Source organism: Petaurus breviceps, unplaced genomic scaffold (genome assembly GCF_028583685.1).
Source record: "Petaurus breviceps papuanus isolate PSGF00001 unplaced genomic scaffold, PetGlider_PUasm1.0 180, whole genome shotgun sequence".
Lineage (NCBI taxonomy): Eukaryota > Metazoa > Chordata > Mammalia > Diprotodontia > Petauridae > Petaurus > Petaurus breviceps.
Window position 1 is genome coordinate 6,775,358 of NW_027185782.1, and position 13,066 is coordinate 6,788,423.

A 13,066-nucleotide genomic window follows, 5' to 3' on the forward strand; every position below is an offset into this window, starting at 1 on the left:
TATCTATCTATCTATCTATCTATCTATCTATCTATCTATCTATCTATGTCTGTCTGTCTGTCTATTTATCTATCTGTCTATCTGTATGTCTGTTTGTCTATTTATCTATGTAAAAGATGATCTAGGTCCAGAGTTGAAAAGGAGGAGGGAAATAGGTGGAGGGGAGCAGGCTGAAATTCTTTCAGGAAATTGCAATGTCTTTTATGGACCCCAAGCTTCCCATAAAAGTATAATGAGTGAGTGTGTGTGTGTGTGTGTGTGTGTGTGGTGTGCGCGTGCACTACACACATACACAAACACACACCATGGGTGCCACACCCAGATTTTTTGCTTTTGTTGTTGCTGTTGTTACTGGAGAGGAAGGGTCCCATGCATAGGTTATATGTACATTCATACGAATTTGTCAAAAGTGCAGCTGAACAATACAACGATCCAAGGCAATTCCAAAAGACTCATGGTAGAAAATGCTATCCACTTCCAGAGAAAGAACTATGGAGTCTGAATGCAAATTGAAGTGTATTATTTTCACTTTTTTTGTTTTTTTTTCTTTCTTGTGGTTTTTCCCTTTTGTTCTGATTTTTCTTTCACAATAGGACTATGTAGAAATATATGTAAAATGATTGCACGTGTAACCTATATTAGATTGCTTGCTGTCTTGGTGAGGGAGAAAAATTTTGAATTTAAGATCTTATAAAAATGAATGTTGAAAAGTATCTTTACATGTAATTGGAAAAAATAAAATACTTTTAATGGAAAAAAAAATAAAGCAAGGTTAAAAAAAGGTACAGCCTTAGGGATGCATGGATACAGGAGATTGGAAATTTTCTGCCCTCCTCCGAGAGGGGATACTGGGTTAGAATTATATCTTTCTGCCTCCCTAAATACTGCTTAGAAGCTAGGGAAAATAATTCTTAACTTCACACCACTTTTTTTTTTTACCTTTTGGAGGGCAATTTGGGGTTAAGTAACTTGCCCAAGGTTACACGGCTAGTATTTTTGTGTGGGTGTTAAGTGTCTCAGGCTAGAACCAAACTTGGGTCCTCCCGACTCCAGGGCCAGCACTTTACTCACTGCGCTACCTAGCCTCCCCTTCACACCACTTTCTTGATTTCTATCTCTTAAGCAGAAAGGAGTTCCTCAAGCTATGTACAAAAGCTTGACACACCTCTCACCAAATGCTAGTTACACAGTGTCAAACGATAATAGAGGATAAACCCATTTGTCAAAGACAATAGCAAACAGAAAACTGGGAAGTTATACAGATTAGAATATATCAGACAATGCACAGAGTAAATGTACTTTCCTGGAGGTGAGATATTTTAGCTCAAGTAAGAGTCTCTAATCTCACTCAAAGGAAAATCCTCTAAAATCTCTAATATGGAAAACTGGAAATAGGGAGATGCTCAAGGCACTCTGGCTAGGTCTTTCTCTTCCTCTAGGTTCCTTTCCCTGAAGAAGACCTAAAACAGCTGGTGCCCTTAGAAGCCAGGACAAAAACAACTCTCTTTTCCCAAGTTCTCACGAGCGAGCGCCAATCTTCACACAGCCTGAGAGCTTCAAATCATTGCTTTGAATAATCATTCTCTTCATGAATATGGAGAACATCATGCAAATGGCCAGGTCAGATCCCCAGGTTACAAAAATTAAAGGCCAATATTTTCAATACAACTTACTGATAATATTGCTACATGACAGTCAGATATGGAATACCATTGTCCTGAAGTACTTAAGATGGGCATCACCCAGAGGGCAAAGGAAGGGCCCATGGTAAGCGAGGGCAAGCTTCAACATGACCAGAGAGGAACTGGAATAAAGGACATTAACAAGGAGGTGGGGGACAGGGAGAGACATGGGCTGTCCACATGGCAAAGATCGGGGAGTATGGCTGGAAAGCTAGACTGCTCCAAAGGCATCCTTACAATGCTAAGAGAAAGGAAGGAAGGTCTCCAGCACATTTGGTGGCTCACCTGTGGCCAGTTTTTAGGTCTGAGTTGCACAGGACAGGCAGACATGGAAGGGTTGTGACCTGTATCCAGAACTGATGAATTCACAGATCTACTTGAATATTTGAGTATTAATTCAATTTGAGAAACATTAAGTGCCTGTAATTTACAGAGCATTGTATTAGAGGCTGGGGGAAGGGAGCAAGCATTTATTTAGTGCCTCCTATGTGCCAGTCATTGTGATTGTCACAATAACACTGGGAGGCAGGTGCTATTAGTATCCCTGTTTTTACAGATGAGGAAACTGAGGCAGACAGAGGTTAAGTGACTTGTTCAGGGTCACACTGCTACTAAGTTTCTGGGACTGGATTTGAACTCAGGTCTTCCTGCCTCCAGGCCCAGTGCTCTATTTACAACATCACATAGGGGACATACATGTTTACTTGCCTCAGAGATCATAAGATCACAGAATAACAACCCTTTTTAGAGGTCATCTATTCCAACAGATTTATTTTACAGACAAGGAAACTGAGAACCAGAAGGTTAAGTGACTTGATCAAAGTCACACAGGAAGTAAGTGGCAGAACTCAGATTTTAATTAAGGTTTTATGACTCCAAGCTCTCACATGGATCTTGCCCTCATGGAGCTGACATTTTAGTAGGGGGATAGGACACATACATAAGTATAATACAAAATAACACAGGATGAAAACCCCTTAAAATTAAACTCTGATGCCTCATCTAGGAATGGAGGGGACACTGTGTCTTCTAGTTAGGTCAGCAGAGATCAGATGCTGGCAAGTTCTCCCAACCTAGAAAGCCTTTGAGGATGGACTGGGAGACAGACTGTATACCAGTCATCTGAGGACAGGATAAGCTGAATTCAGAGCAGGTCTCACTAGGAGCCTATCCAACTGAGGATAGCTCCAGTGACTCATGTCTCTTAAGGCACAGGTGTCAAACATGCAACATGAGCTTTTCTCTTCCCTTGGAAGAAACCATACTGAAATTTAATTGGGAAATATTTAACAAAATAAACAAAAAGACAATAAAACATAGATGATGTTAATATGTGGTAATCTGAGTCAATATGTGCAGCAGGAAGCTTTCTGTGTAGTTTACTGACCCCGTTCTTAGGTGAGTTTGACATATTTGCCTTAAGACATGGAGTGACTGCTGTGTGTATTTGTGTAGGGATGGAGCCATGTGTATTAATTCACAGTTCCTGAAGTATGTGTAACATGTGATAAATCCATAGTAGAAGCATGGCCAAAGCCTGATGTGAAGTGAAGAGGGTCATTTACCAACTGGAGTGGGGAGACAAATCATAGGTGATTTGGTTCAACCATCCTAGTTAGTATTCTGTGCTGGTGAAATCTTAAATATGTTTAGTTCTGAATGTTAAGTTTTAGTAAGAGTCACCAATCATTTGATTTATTAAGTATCTTTATATATTATATATTTATAATATTTATATATTATATATACCTATAATAAATTAAGCATTTATTAAGTACCTATTATATGCAGAAACTCTGCTAGATATTACGAATACAAAAACAAAAACAAAGGGTTTTCTACTCTAAAGGAACTTACACTCTAGCTACTAGAGACAATGGGTTTATTACAGATGTATATAGAATAGATAGGTTGAGCTTTGAAGGAAATTATGTACTCTAAGGCATGGAGCTGAGAACGGAGTGCCCTCCAGGCATGAGTCCTCAGAAGAGGGCAACCATGTTGGGGGATCTGTAAATCTTCAATTCAATAAGCTTTTATTTAGCATTGGCATTGGCATAGCGGAAGACTGCAGATGCTTAATGAATGCAAATATGAAAGGCAGGTGGTATAGAGGTGAGAGTCAGGAAGGCCTGGGTTCAAATCCCACTTTTGATGCTTACTACTTGTGGATCCTGGGCAAGTACCCCAGGTAACTTCCCTTTTCTACTAGGTGATTGTAATCTGTATTGTGGAGGTTCAGTCTTCCAAAACTGGAATGAGGAACAGATCAGGAGGACTTGGGTATGGTTTAGCCTGGGGAGTTGGAGAGGGGACATGAAACTGCTCTTAAAATATTTACAGGACTGTCACATGGAAGAGGGGATACATTTATTCTCTGGATAGAAGATACTGGGAATATTTAGGGCTGAAAGGGACCTGAGCAATTGGTTTGTCCAATGACTCTCATTTTCCAGAGAAGGAGGTTCAGAAAAGGGAAATGAGTGAGCAAAAATCACATAGGTAGTATGGAGTTCAGATGAGATGGCCCCCAGCTGCTCTGACTTCATATTCTGTTTTAAATCACCAATCACTGTCAAGGAAGTACTTTCTAATGGTTAAATTACCTAAACAATGGAATGAGTAGCCTGAGAAGCCTTCCTAGGTACCCAAAGTGGGTGATATCAACCCCGTGGGGGGTGCTGGAACGATCCAGGGGGACTGTAGTAACCTCAGGTGTAACTGGGGAGTGTTGAATAAAAATAAGGGTCAGTGGAAGCATAAGGAAAGAAGAGAAGAACATTTTGAAAAACCTTTCCTACATCTTTCATCTATTGTGTAACAGAGTTAAAGTCATAGTGATTACATTATTTTCCAAATAAACACAAAATGCAAATCATAGCAAATTAGTGGTCAAGTACAATGAAAGGTCTTAACAAACAAGTATTGGCAGGCCAGTGTGTCTTGCATTGTTGGAAAGTCCAGCATGCATTGGTAGGAATATGTGCGTGTAATGACTTGTTTATAATACATACCATACGGTTACATGATGCGAAATTTCAATGCAGGAAAAATCCCACAAATTTACAACAAATTACTAAATTTAAGATGCATTTTATATTTTTGAAAAGATACAAATTAAAAAAAAAAGAACCTATTAAAGAATTAAAGAAAGTAGATTTCCAGGGGGGTGCTGAGGAATTTTTTTAAAGGGGGAGGTAGGCCAAATAAATTTGGGAACCTTTGCCATAGACAATCTTTAAGGTCCTTCCCATTTCTAAATTTCCACTAGTTGCCATGGTTCTGTAGTGAGCTCCCATTCCTGGAAATATTCGAGGAAGGTAGGAAGGAAGGAAACGAGCATTTTATTAAGCATCTACTATGTGTCAGTCACTGTGCTAAGCACTTTACAAATATTACCTTACTTGATCCTCACAACAGCCCTAAGAAGTAGGTGCTATTACCCTCATTTTACAATTGGGGAAACTGAGGAAAACAAATGACTTACCTAGGGTCACATAAAAGACAGTAAATGTCTGAGGCTGGATTTGAACTCAAGTCTTCTGACTCCAGACCCAACTCTCTATCCAATGGGCCACCTGGGTGCCTTGAGAAACTAGATGGTCATGTGTATGGAATTGGGTGGGAGTTTGGATTGGATGCCCCCCAAGACCTGATCCAATTCCAGGCTTCTCTGATGAGCTGGGGTAAGGGTGGGTGGGGGGATGTGAAGGGAAGGCTGGAGTTAGCCCCACTCCCCTAAGCCCTGAGGCCTGGGGGAGCTGGTGGCCATCTATGTGATTGATTTCAGTACCTGCCCAATGAGACGGGCCTCCGAGACGAAATGCAGGTCCTCAACAAAATGCACCATGTTGTCCTTGTCTGGATAGGGCCTTTTCTGCCCCTGGTGGTCCTGCTACACCCTGACTACATCAAACCCCTCCTGGGAGCTTCAGGTAAGTGCAATAGCCCCTCCTAGCAAGCTCAGGGCCATGGCCAGGGCAGGCCTGTTCTCTTCATTCTCCAGATTTCCTGTCTCTTCCCTTTATACTTTCTATGACAAGCCCCCATTTCTCTAGCACAGAAATACTTCACCTCACTGCACCCTTTGGCAGTGAGTCTGATGAAGCCTATGGACCTCTTCTCAGAATAATGTCTTTAAATGCATAAAATAAAACACAAAGGATCACAAAGGAAACCAATTATATATGTTTATATATATAATATATTTATATAAAATGTAAAATTATTCTAACTTTTACTTATCAGTTCTTTCTCTGGATGCAGATAGCAACTTTCTTCACATGTCTTTTATAGTTAATATTGCTGTTACTCTATACAAAGTTCTCTTGGTTTTGCTCATTTAGCTTTTCATTATTTAGTGCAAGCCTTTCCATGTTTTTCTAAAATTATTGGGTTCATCATTTCTTATAGCATGGTAGTATTTCATCACAGTCCTATATACCACAACTTGTTCAGTCATTCCTCAATTGATCTAATGGTAGCCATCTCTAGGATGAGGGTTGGAAGGGAGGGAAGAAAAAAAAATAAATTTACATGACAATTTTGTTGTATATTTGAAAGGAATAGCAAGTTGTTCACAGTAGATTAACATTTTCATGTGCAAACATCTTTTTTTTTTTATTTTACCTTTTTATGGAAATGTTTGTTTTTTTCCATTAATTAAAAAAAAAAAAAAAAAAAAAAAAAAAAAATATATATATATATTTTTTTTTTTTTTCTCTACCCAAGTTTGTGGATCCTTTGAAATCTATCCATGTACCCTGGGTTACTTCTCCTAATGCTTTACATTTCCCCAAGTTCTTTCCTGGGAAGGAAGAAACTGAGTCTCAGAGAAGTTAAAGGATCATAGATTTAGTGGTCTTAGAAGGTATCCAGTCCAACCCCCTCCTTCTAGAGATGAAGATACAGGCACAGAGTCACACTAGTAAGGGTCAGAACTGGGATTTGAACCTAGGTCGTCCTAACAAGATGGCCTTTCAGGTTTTTCCCAGATCTTAATCCATCATCCCATGAAGTGTATTAATGTGTCTGTCTTTTCTCTTGGTTGTTCTAAGGGAGCAGCTGAGTTGCTTAATAGAGTGTGAATTGGATCTGTAGGACATATTTCAGGGTTCTGGTTCACTTTATGCTTGAGGGTCTTATGTGACTCATTGGAGATAATTCCCTATTTCTCTGAAGGTGCCATAGGGGAGGGAAGGAGGCAGTATTGCCCTCTTGTCCAGTATCTCCTCCTCTCAAAGGCAGGGGATCTCTATACTTCCCCTTCCCTCTTCCAACCATCCTCTTATCTCTTCCCTCCACCTCCTCCCTACTTTGTGCTTAAGTTAGACGAGCCTCCATGGTCAAGTTGGGCTGACCTTGAACCCTGCTGGCAGAGTAGACTGTGAGTTCCTGGGGTGGGGGTAGGGGGGCCTCTGTTCCTAGGGCCTCTCCACCTACTCAGGCCACAGGAAGTGTCTCAATGGAGAGCTGTTGCCCAAGATGGTTGTTTTGTGTCCCGTGTTGTTTAACCACATTGTTGAGAAGGAACTCCTCTCCCCTTACCTTGGGCCTGACTGGGCAGTCCACTCATTTGCTTCCTATTTCATAGGTCTGGAATCTCACATTTTAGGAAGAACTAAGTCCCTTCAAGGCTCAGTTCAAGGACCATCTCCTTTGAGAGGCTTTTCCTGGTTGTGCTACACCATTCTTGGAAATTATTTTGTGTTTATATTGGTCTTATCCTGCTTCATTCTATTCTAGCTGTACCGCTGTTCCCCAGATACCTGGGGAAAAGTGAGATGCTGTGGGCTAGAAGTATGGAGAACACCACTCTATTAGTTCTGTGACTTTGGGGTCAAATTAACCTTCTTGAAACTGCATTCTCATCTGTAAAATGGCTGGTAATGGGATTAGATTCTCTCCCTTCCAGCTCTGATAGTCTATATCCTAAGGGCCCCCCTAATCCTGATGTTCTATGTTCTGAGCCCCTCTTGGCCTCGACATTATGGGTTTTATTTTGTGTTTGAACATACCTTCTGGCTCTGACATTCTCTGAGAGTTGCATGTATAGTGGACGGGATGCTGGGTTTAAACCCTGCCTTGGACATTGTTTTTATGTCCCTTCCCATTAGAATGCAAGCTTGTGGACAGAAAGGATTGTTTCACTCTTTCTATTTGGATCCCTAAGACTTAACTCAGTGCCTGATAGATAGTTAATAAACACAGTTGATTGATTTTAGCTCTGACACTGTGTATTCTAAAATCCATTTTAGCTTTGATAGTTTATGTTCTAAGGGCCCTCCCAGCACTGACATTCTGTGTTCTAAGGCCCCTCCTACCTCTGACATTCGGTGTTCTAAGGACCCTCCTAGCTTTGACATTCTGCATTCTAATGGCTCTCCAAATCTTTGACATTCTGTGTTCTAAGGGCTGTCCCAATTCTAACATTCTGTATTCTAACAGCCCTCTCAGCTTTAACTTTCTGGGTTCTAGGGGTCCTCTTAGCTTTGACATTTTCTGTTCTAAGGGCCCTTCCAGCTTCAATATACTATGTTTTATGGTCCTTTCTGACTCTGGCCATCTATAATTCTAATTTTGGGTCCATGTTAACAAACTTCAGGTCTTCCTCCATTCTACCTCATATTCATGACACATAACATGAGTGCACATAGTAGAAGAATTGAAATCCTTCCTCAGACACTTATCAGCTAGGGGTCCACTTTAAGGCATTTAATTTTTTTTTCATTGCCTCACTTTTCTCATCTCCATGTTGGAACTAAAAAAAATGCTTAGATTATTCACCAGTGTGAGGTTGTTTTGAGGAAAGCATTTTGCAAATCTTAAAGCAACAGAAGAATACAAGTGGGGACTATTTCCCATCGGATCCTCACAAGAGGATCTCCTAAGAGCAACTGGGAAGGAATTCTATCTTCATTCTATAGATGAGGTTCAGAGAGATGATATGCCTTGTCCAAGGTCACAGACTGACTAAGTTACCGCCAGAGCCAGAACTGGGCTCACCAAGCAATTATTAAGCACCTCCTATGGACAAGGCATTGTTTCTCTATACTCACTGCTTCTACCAGCTAAAGGTTTGGGCCTTTGTACTCACTGTTGACTCAGTGGGGCTGGGTGTGTTGGGATGAGTATATTCTCAAACAGGTAGAGCAATCTAGGACCAGAGAGATCTGCTGGGTGGGCCTGCTTGAGGTCACAGTGAGTCAGCACTGGGAATAGGAATGAAGTCTGGGCGTCCTGTCCGGAGGCTTTTGTACATAGTGCCTTAGGCTTATTGTGGGGCCATCCATCTAGAGCCCCACCCTCCAAATACTCAGCTCAGGTCCTAGCTGGCTCCAGGGACAGACACTATCAAACAGGAACTGGGTCACCATCATCTCTGAGACAAGTTCTTTTTTCTCAACTCATTGGGGAAGGTCTTCTCTAGCTCTGTTCTGAGTTTTTGGTGTATTGTTATGATCTGGGATTGTCCTTAGGTCCTTTGGACCATATACATATATCAATATATATGGCAATAGGAAGTATCATAGGCATGAACTTGAAAAGATGTCTTCAGTGAAGCGCCCCAAAGATCTATGTTTGGTTCTGTGTGATTTAACATTTTCATCTATGACTTCGATGAAGGCAATTTTTAATCTATAGAACACAGGGTCTACAGATCATTTGTTTATTTATTTTTATTTTCCCTATTTATTTATTTTTATTTTCCCTAATTTCTAATTGAAATTTGGCATCGACTTCAATTATAGAATAAAGGCAATAAAATATTATCCTTAGAAGGAGTCCATAGGATTCACCAGACTACCAAAGGGGTTCATTAAACCAAAGAAATGAACCCCAGGTATTGAGGTCACCTTAATCACATCTGCAAATGACTAAATCCTGGGAGAGATAGTTACCATGGATGACAAGAGTCAGGATGGGAAATCTCAGAGATAAAGTCCTGATTTGCTGGAAATCTGGGTCCCCTGTGTCTGAGCAACTAAGGGTCCTAGAGCAGAGAGGTGAGAATTTTGAAACTTGGAATGAAACTGTATAAGGATAAATACAAATTCCTATACCTGGGTTCAAAAAAATCTTGCCTTTTCCACTTCCATGATGTCTCTTGCATCTGATACCTTCTATCTACTCTTACAGTTGCCAGCCTAGTTCAGGCCCTACTCGTCTCTCACAAAGGCTATTGCAACAGCTTCTTAACTTGTCTCCTGACCTCAAGAACCTTCCCACTCTAGTTCATCCTGTTGTTCAGTCAGGTCCAACTTTTTGTGACCCCATTTGGGATTTTCTTGGCAAAGATACTGGAGTGGTTGCCATTTCCTTCTCCAGTCTTTTTTATAGGAAACTGAGGCAAACAGGGTGAAGTGACATGGCCAGGGGTCACACAACTATTAACTGTCTGAGGCCCCATTTGAACTCAGGAAGATGAGTCTTCCTGATTTCAGGCCCTATCAGGTGCTCTATCCACTGTGCCACCTAGCTGCCTGTTCCATCCCACATCCTGCTACAAAAAGTAATTTTCCATAAGCATTAATATGAACAGGTGATTCCTTTATTCAGTCAACTGCTTCTAGGATCAAAAAAAGTTCCTCTGTTTTGCTTTTAAAGTCTTTTACAACCTGGTCCCAACCTACCTCTGCAGCCTCATTGGACATTGCTCCCCTTCCAACACTTTGTGATTCAGTTGAATTTGCCTTTTCTCTGTTCATCACACACATGAACCCTCTTCTTTTGTCTCCATGCCTTTGTACTGGCCATCCCTTATACTTGTAATGAGTCACCTTGTTACCTCTACCTCTTAGGACTCTCCTTCCTTCAAGATGAAACTCAGCCATGACATGAAGTCTTTTCTGATTCACTTGCTAGCATGTGGGTCTGTCTGTGTATATAAAATACATAACCCCTATTTTACAGATGGGTAAACTGAGTCTTGGAGAGGTCACAGGATCTTAGATTTAGCACTCTATACTATGTTTATTACATATATAATGTACATTATGTATAACATATGCCTATAAATATGCATGTACATATCATATATGTATCTTTGTCCCCTTATGGTCTTATCCACTAGAGTATAAGCTTCTTTCAAGTAGAGATTCTTTATTTCTTTATACTTATAGTTGTAGCACCTAGCACAGCACCTGGCCTGTAACAGTAGTAACTGGCATTTATACAATACTTCAAGGTTTTGCCAAGCATTTTATAAATGTCATCTTATTTAATTATTCTCCTGGTTCTGCTCCCCATGTCCTGCATTGGTTCATATAAATCTTCCCAGTTTCCTCTGAAACTCTCCAACTTTTTTTATGTTTACAGACCATAATTTATTTATCTCTTCCTCAGTCAATGGGTATTCCCTTAGGTTCTAGTTCTTTGCCACCACAAAAGAAGTGCTATAAATGTAAAATATTTAAAGGGCCACCATAACTATTTTCGTACATTTAGGGCATTTTTCTCTTTCTTTGATCTCTTTGGGGGTATTGGCCTACTTGTGGTATCACTGGATCAGAGGTTTAGTAACTTTGGGGGCATGGTTCCAAATAGCTTTTCTGAATCTGCCCATTATTTTTACTGCTGGTGGCCCCATGTGCCTGGGTCAGACTAAAGGCACATTTAATGTTACCATCAACACTGGTGGGGAGAGGAAGCAGCCCTATGGGGTTTCTGTCAGTTATTGCAAGTGTTAAATGGAAATCTGAAACATCTTCTTACCTTCCTTTGGAAAAATAAAACACCGTGTTTCCTAAAATGGTACTGCATACAGGTGCATTTTTTTCTTCACCAAAGATACACTAAGTTGCATCATTTTATTTAAAATGAAAATGCTATTTTTTCTCATCAGAAAAACATGACTAAAATGATTCTACAAAATTTTAATAGTTGCTGTTCACTGTTGCATTCACTTCATGGATGAAATCAGTATATAACTTCTGACTTGCAGTTCTATATACGCCATCTTGGGATCTAAAAATTCAACCGAATCTTAAGATTTGCTGGTGATCTGAGTCAAACTATCAGCTTGGATTTAAGGGCATGGAGTTTGTTTGTTTATTGGGGCAGGGGAAGAAGGATTGGATGAGTGGAGATTCAGGGAGCCAGTGTGGAGGTAGATACAGAGACTGCTGTCAAGGAGAGGAACCTACCTAAGCAGAGCTGGCAGAGGTCACATGTCTGGTGAAGACGGAGGACTTGGAAGCCTGGTCATAGACCTGGGACAGAAATCCTTAGACACTCCTTTTTCTTTCCCCACAGCGGCCATTGCTCCAAAGGACAAGCTCTTCTATGGTTTCCTGACACCCTGGCTCGGTGAGTAGAGGGCAGGTTTAGGCCTCTGACTCAGCAGAAGGAGATTAGGCATAGTGGTGAGACAATAGTGGGTTTTAGGGGAGGGACTGGTATGTTGACATGTTCCTGACTCAAGATGGTGGCAGGTGGCCCTTAGGGGCACTGAATTGTTTGACTCTGCTCTGTTTCCATCACTTTCTCTCTTACCAGGGGATGGGCTGCTGCTGAGCAAAGGAGATAAATGGAGCCGGCACCGGCGCCTACTGACCCCAGCTTTTCACTTTGATATCCTTAAGCCCTACATGAAAATCTATAACCAATGCACAGACATCATGCACGTGAGTCTTCTTCCTGCTCCCTGGGAGCAATGGAGTGTTGGATTTGAAGCCCGAGGACCTGTGCTTGAATGTTGGCTCTGCCTCTTTTACCTGTGCAACTTTGGGTAGTCACATCTCATCTCTGGGCCTCAGTTTCCTACTCTGTAAAATGGGGGTGGGAGGGTGAACCCAATGATTTCTTTTTAAGTTCCCTCCCGGTTCTAAATCTATGATTCTGTGATTCCTCTCCTTCAGATCTCTTCTTTCTGCCCACTCTTGTACCATCCCCTTCATCCTTTTTGGGTCTCAGTGGATACTGCCATGCTTTGGCTTGCTGCCACTGGCTTGGGCACTGCTGTTGGCAGGAGGCATTCCATCCCTTACTGATGATACTGCCTTTCTCTTGGACAGGCCAAGTGGAATCGTCGGGCTGCTGGGGCCATGGTCTCCCTGGACATGTTTGAGCACGTCAGTCTCATGACCTTGGACAGTTTGCAAAAATGTGTCTTCAGTTATAACAGTGACTGCCAGGAGTGAGTAGTTAGTCAGCTTCTGGTCTGGGCTATCCTGGGGGGGCCTTGATGATTGGGAATGAAGACTGGTGGGAAGAAGGAAACCATCAGCAGCCTGAAGCTTACTCCACCTCTTTAGAGATCCCCTTGAATGTGAGTGCAGCATTGCTCTTTCCAGCCTTACATCTTTCCCCCCACCCCAGGCCCTGTAAGGAAGCATTACACACACACACACACACACACACACACACACACACACACACACACA

At 41.4% G+C, this 13,066-nt stretch overlaps 1 protein-coding gene across 6 annotated transcripts in view; it reads left to right on the forward strand.

The window, feature by feature from the left end:
* Positions 1–13,066, forward strand: part of LOC138160315 (ultra-long-chain fatty acid omega-hydroxylase) — a 51,785-nt gene that overhangs the window by 29,790 nt on the left and 8,929 nt on the right. For 5 of the 6 annotated variants that reach the window (XM_069086969.1, XM_069086970.1, XM_069086968.1 and 2 more), the window contains 4 exons: positions 5,473–5,617; positions 11,937–11,990; positions 12,180–12,307; positions 12,698–12,819. In XM_069086969.1, coding sequence (XP_068943070.1) covers positions 5,473–5,617; positions 11,937–11,990; positions 12,180–12,307; positions 12,698–12,819 — 449 coding nt within the window. The remainder of the gene's footprint in view (positions 1–5,472; positions 5,618–11,936; positions 11,991–12,179; positions 12,308–12,697; positions 12,820–13,066) is intronic. The other variant, XM_069086973.1, reaches the window with a different exon arrangement.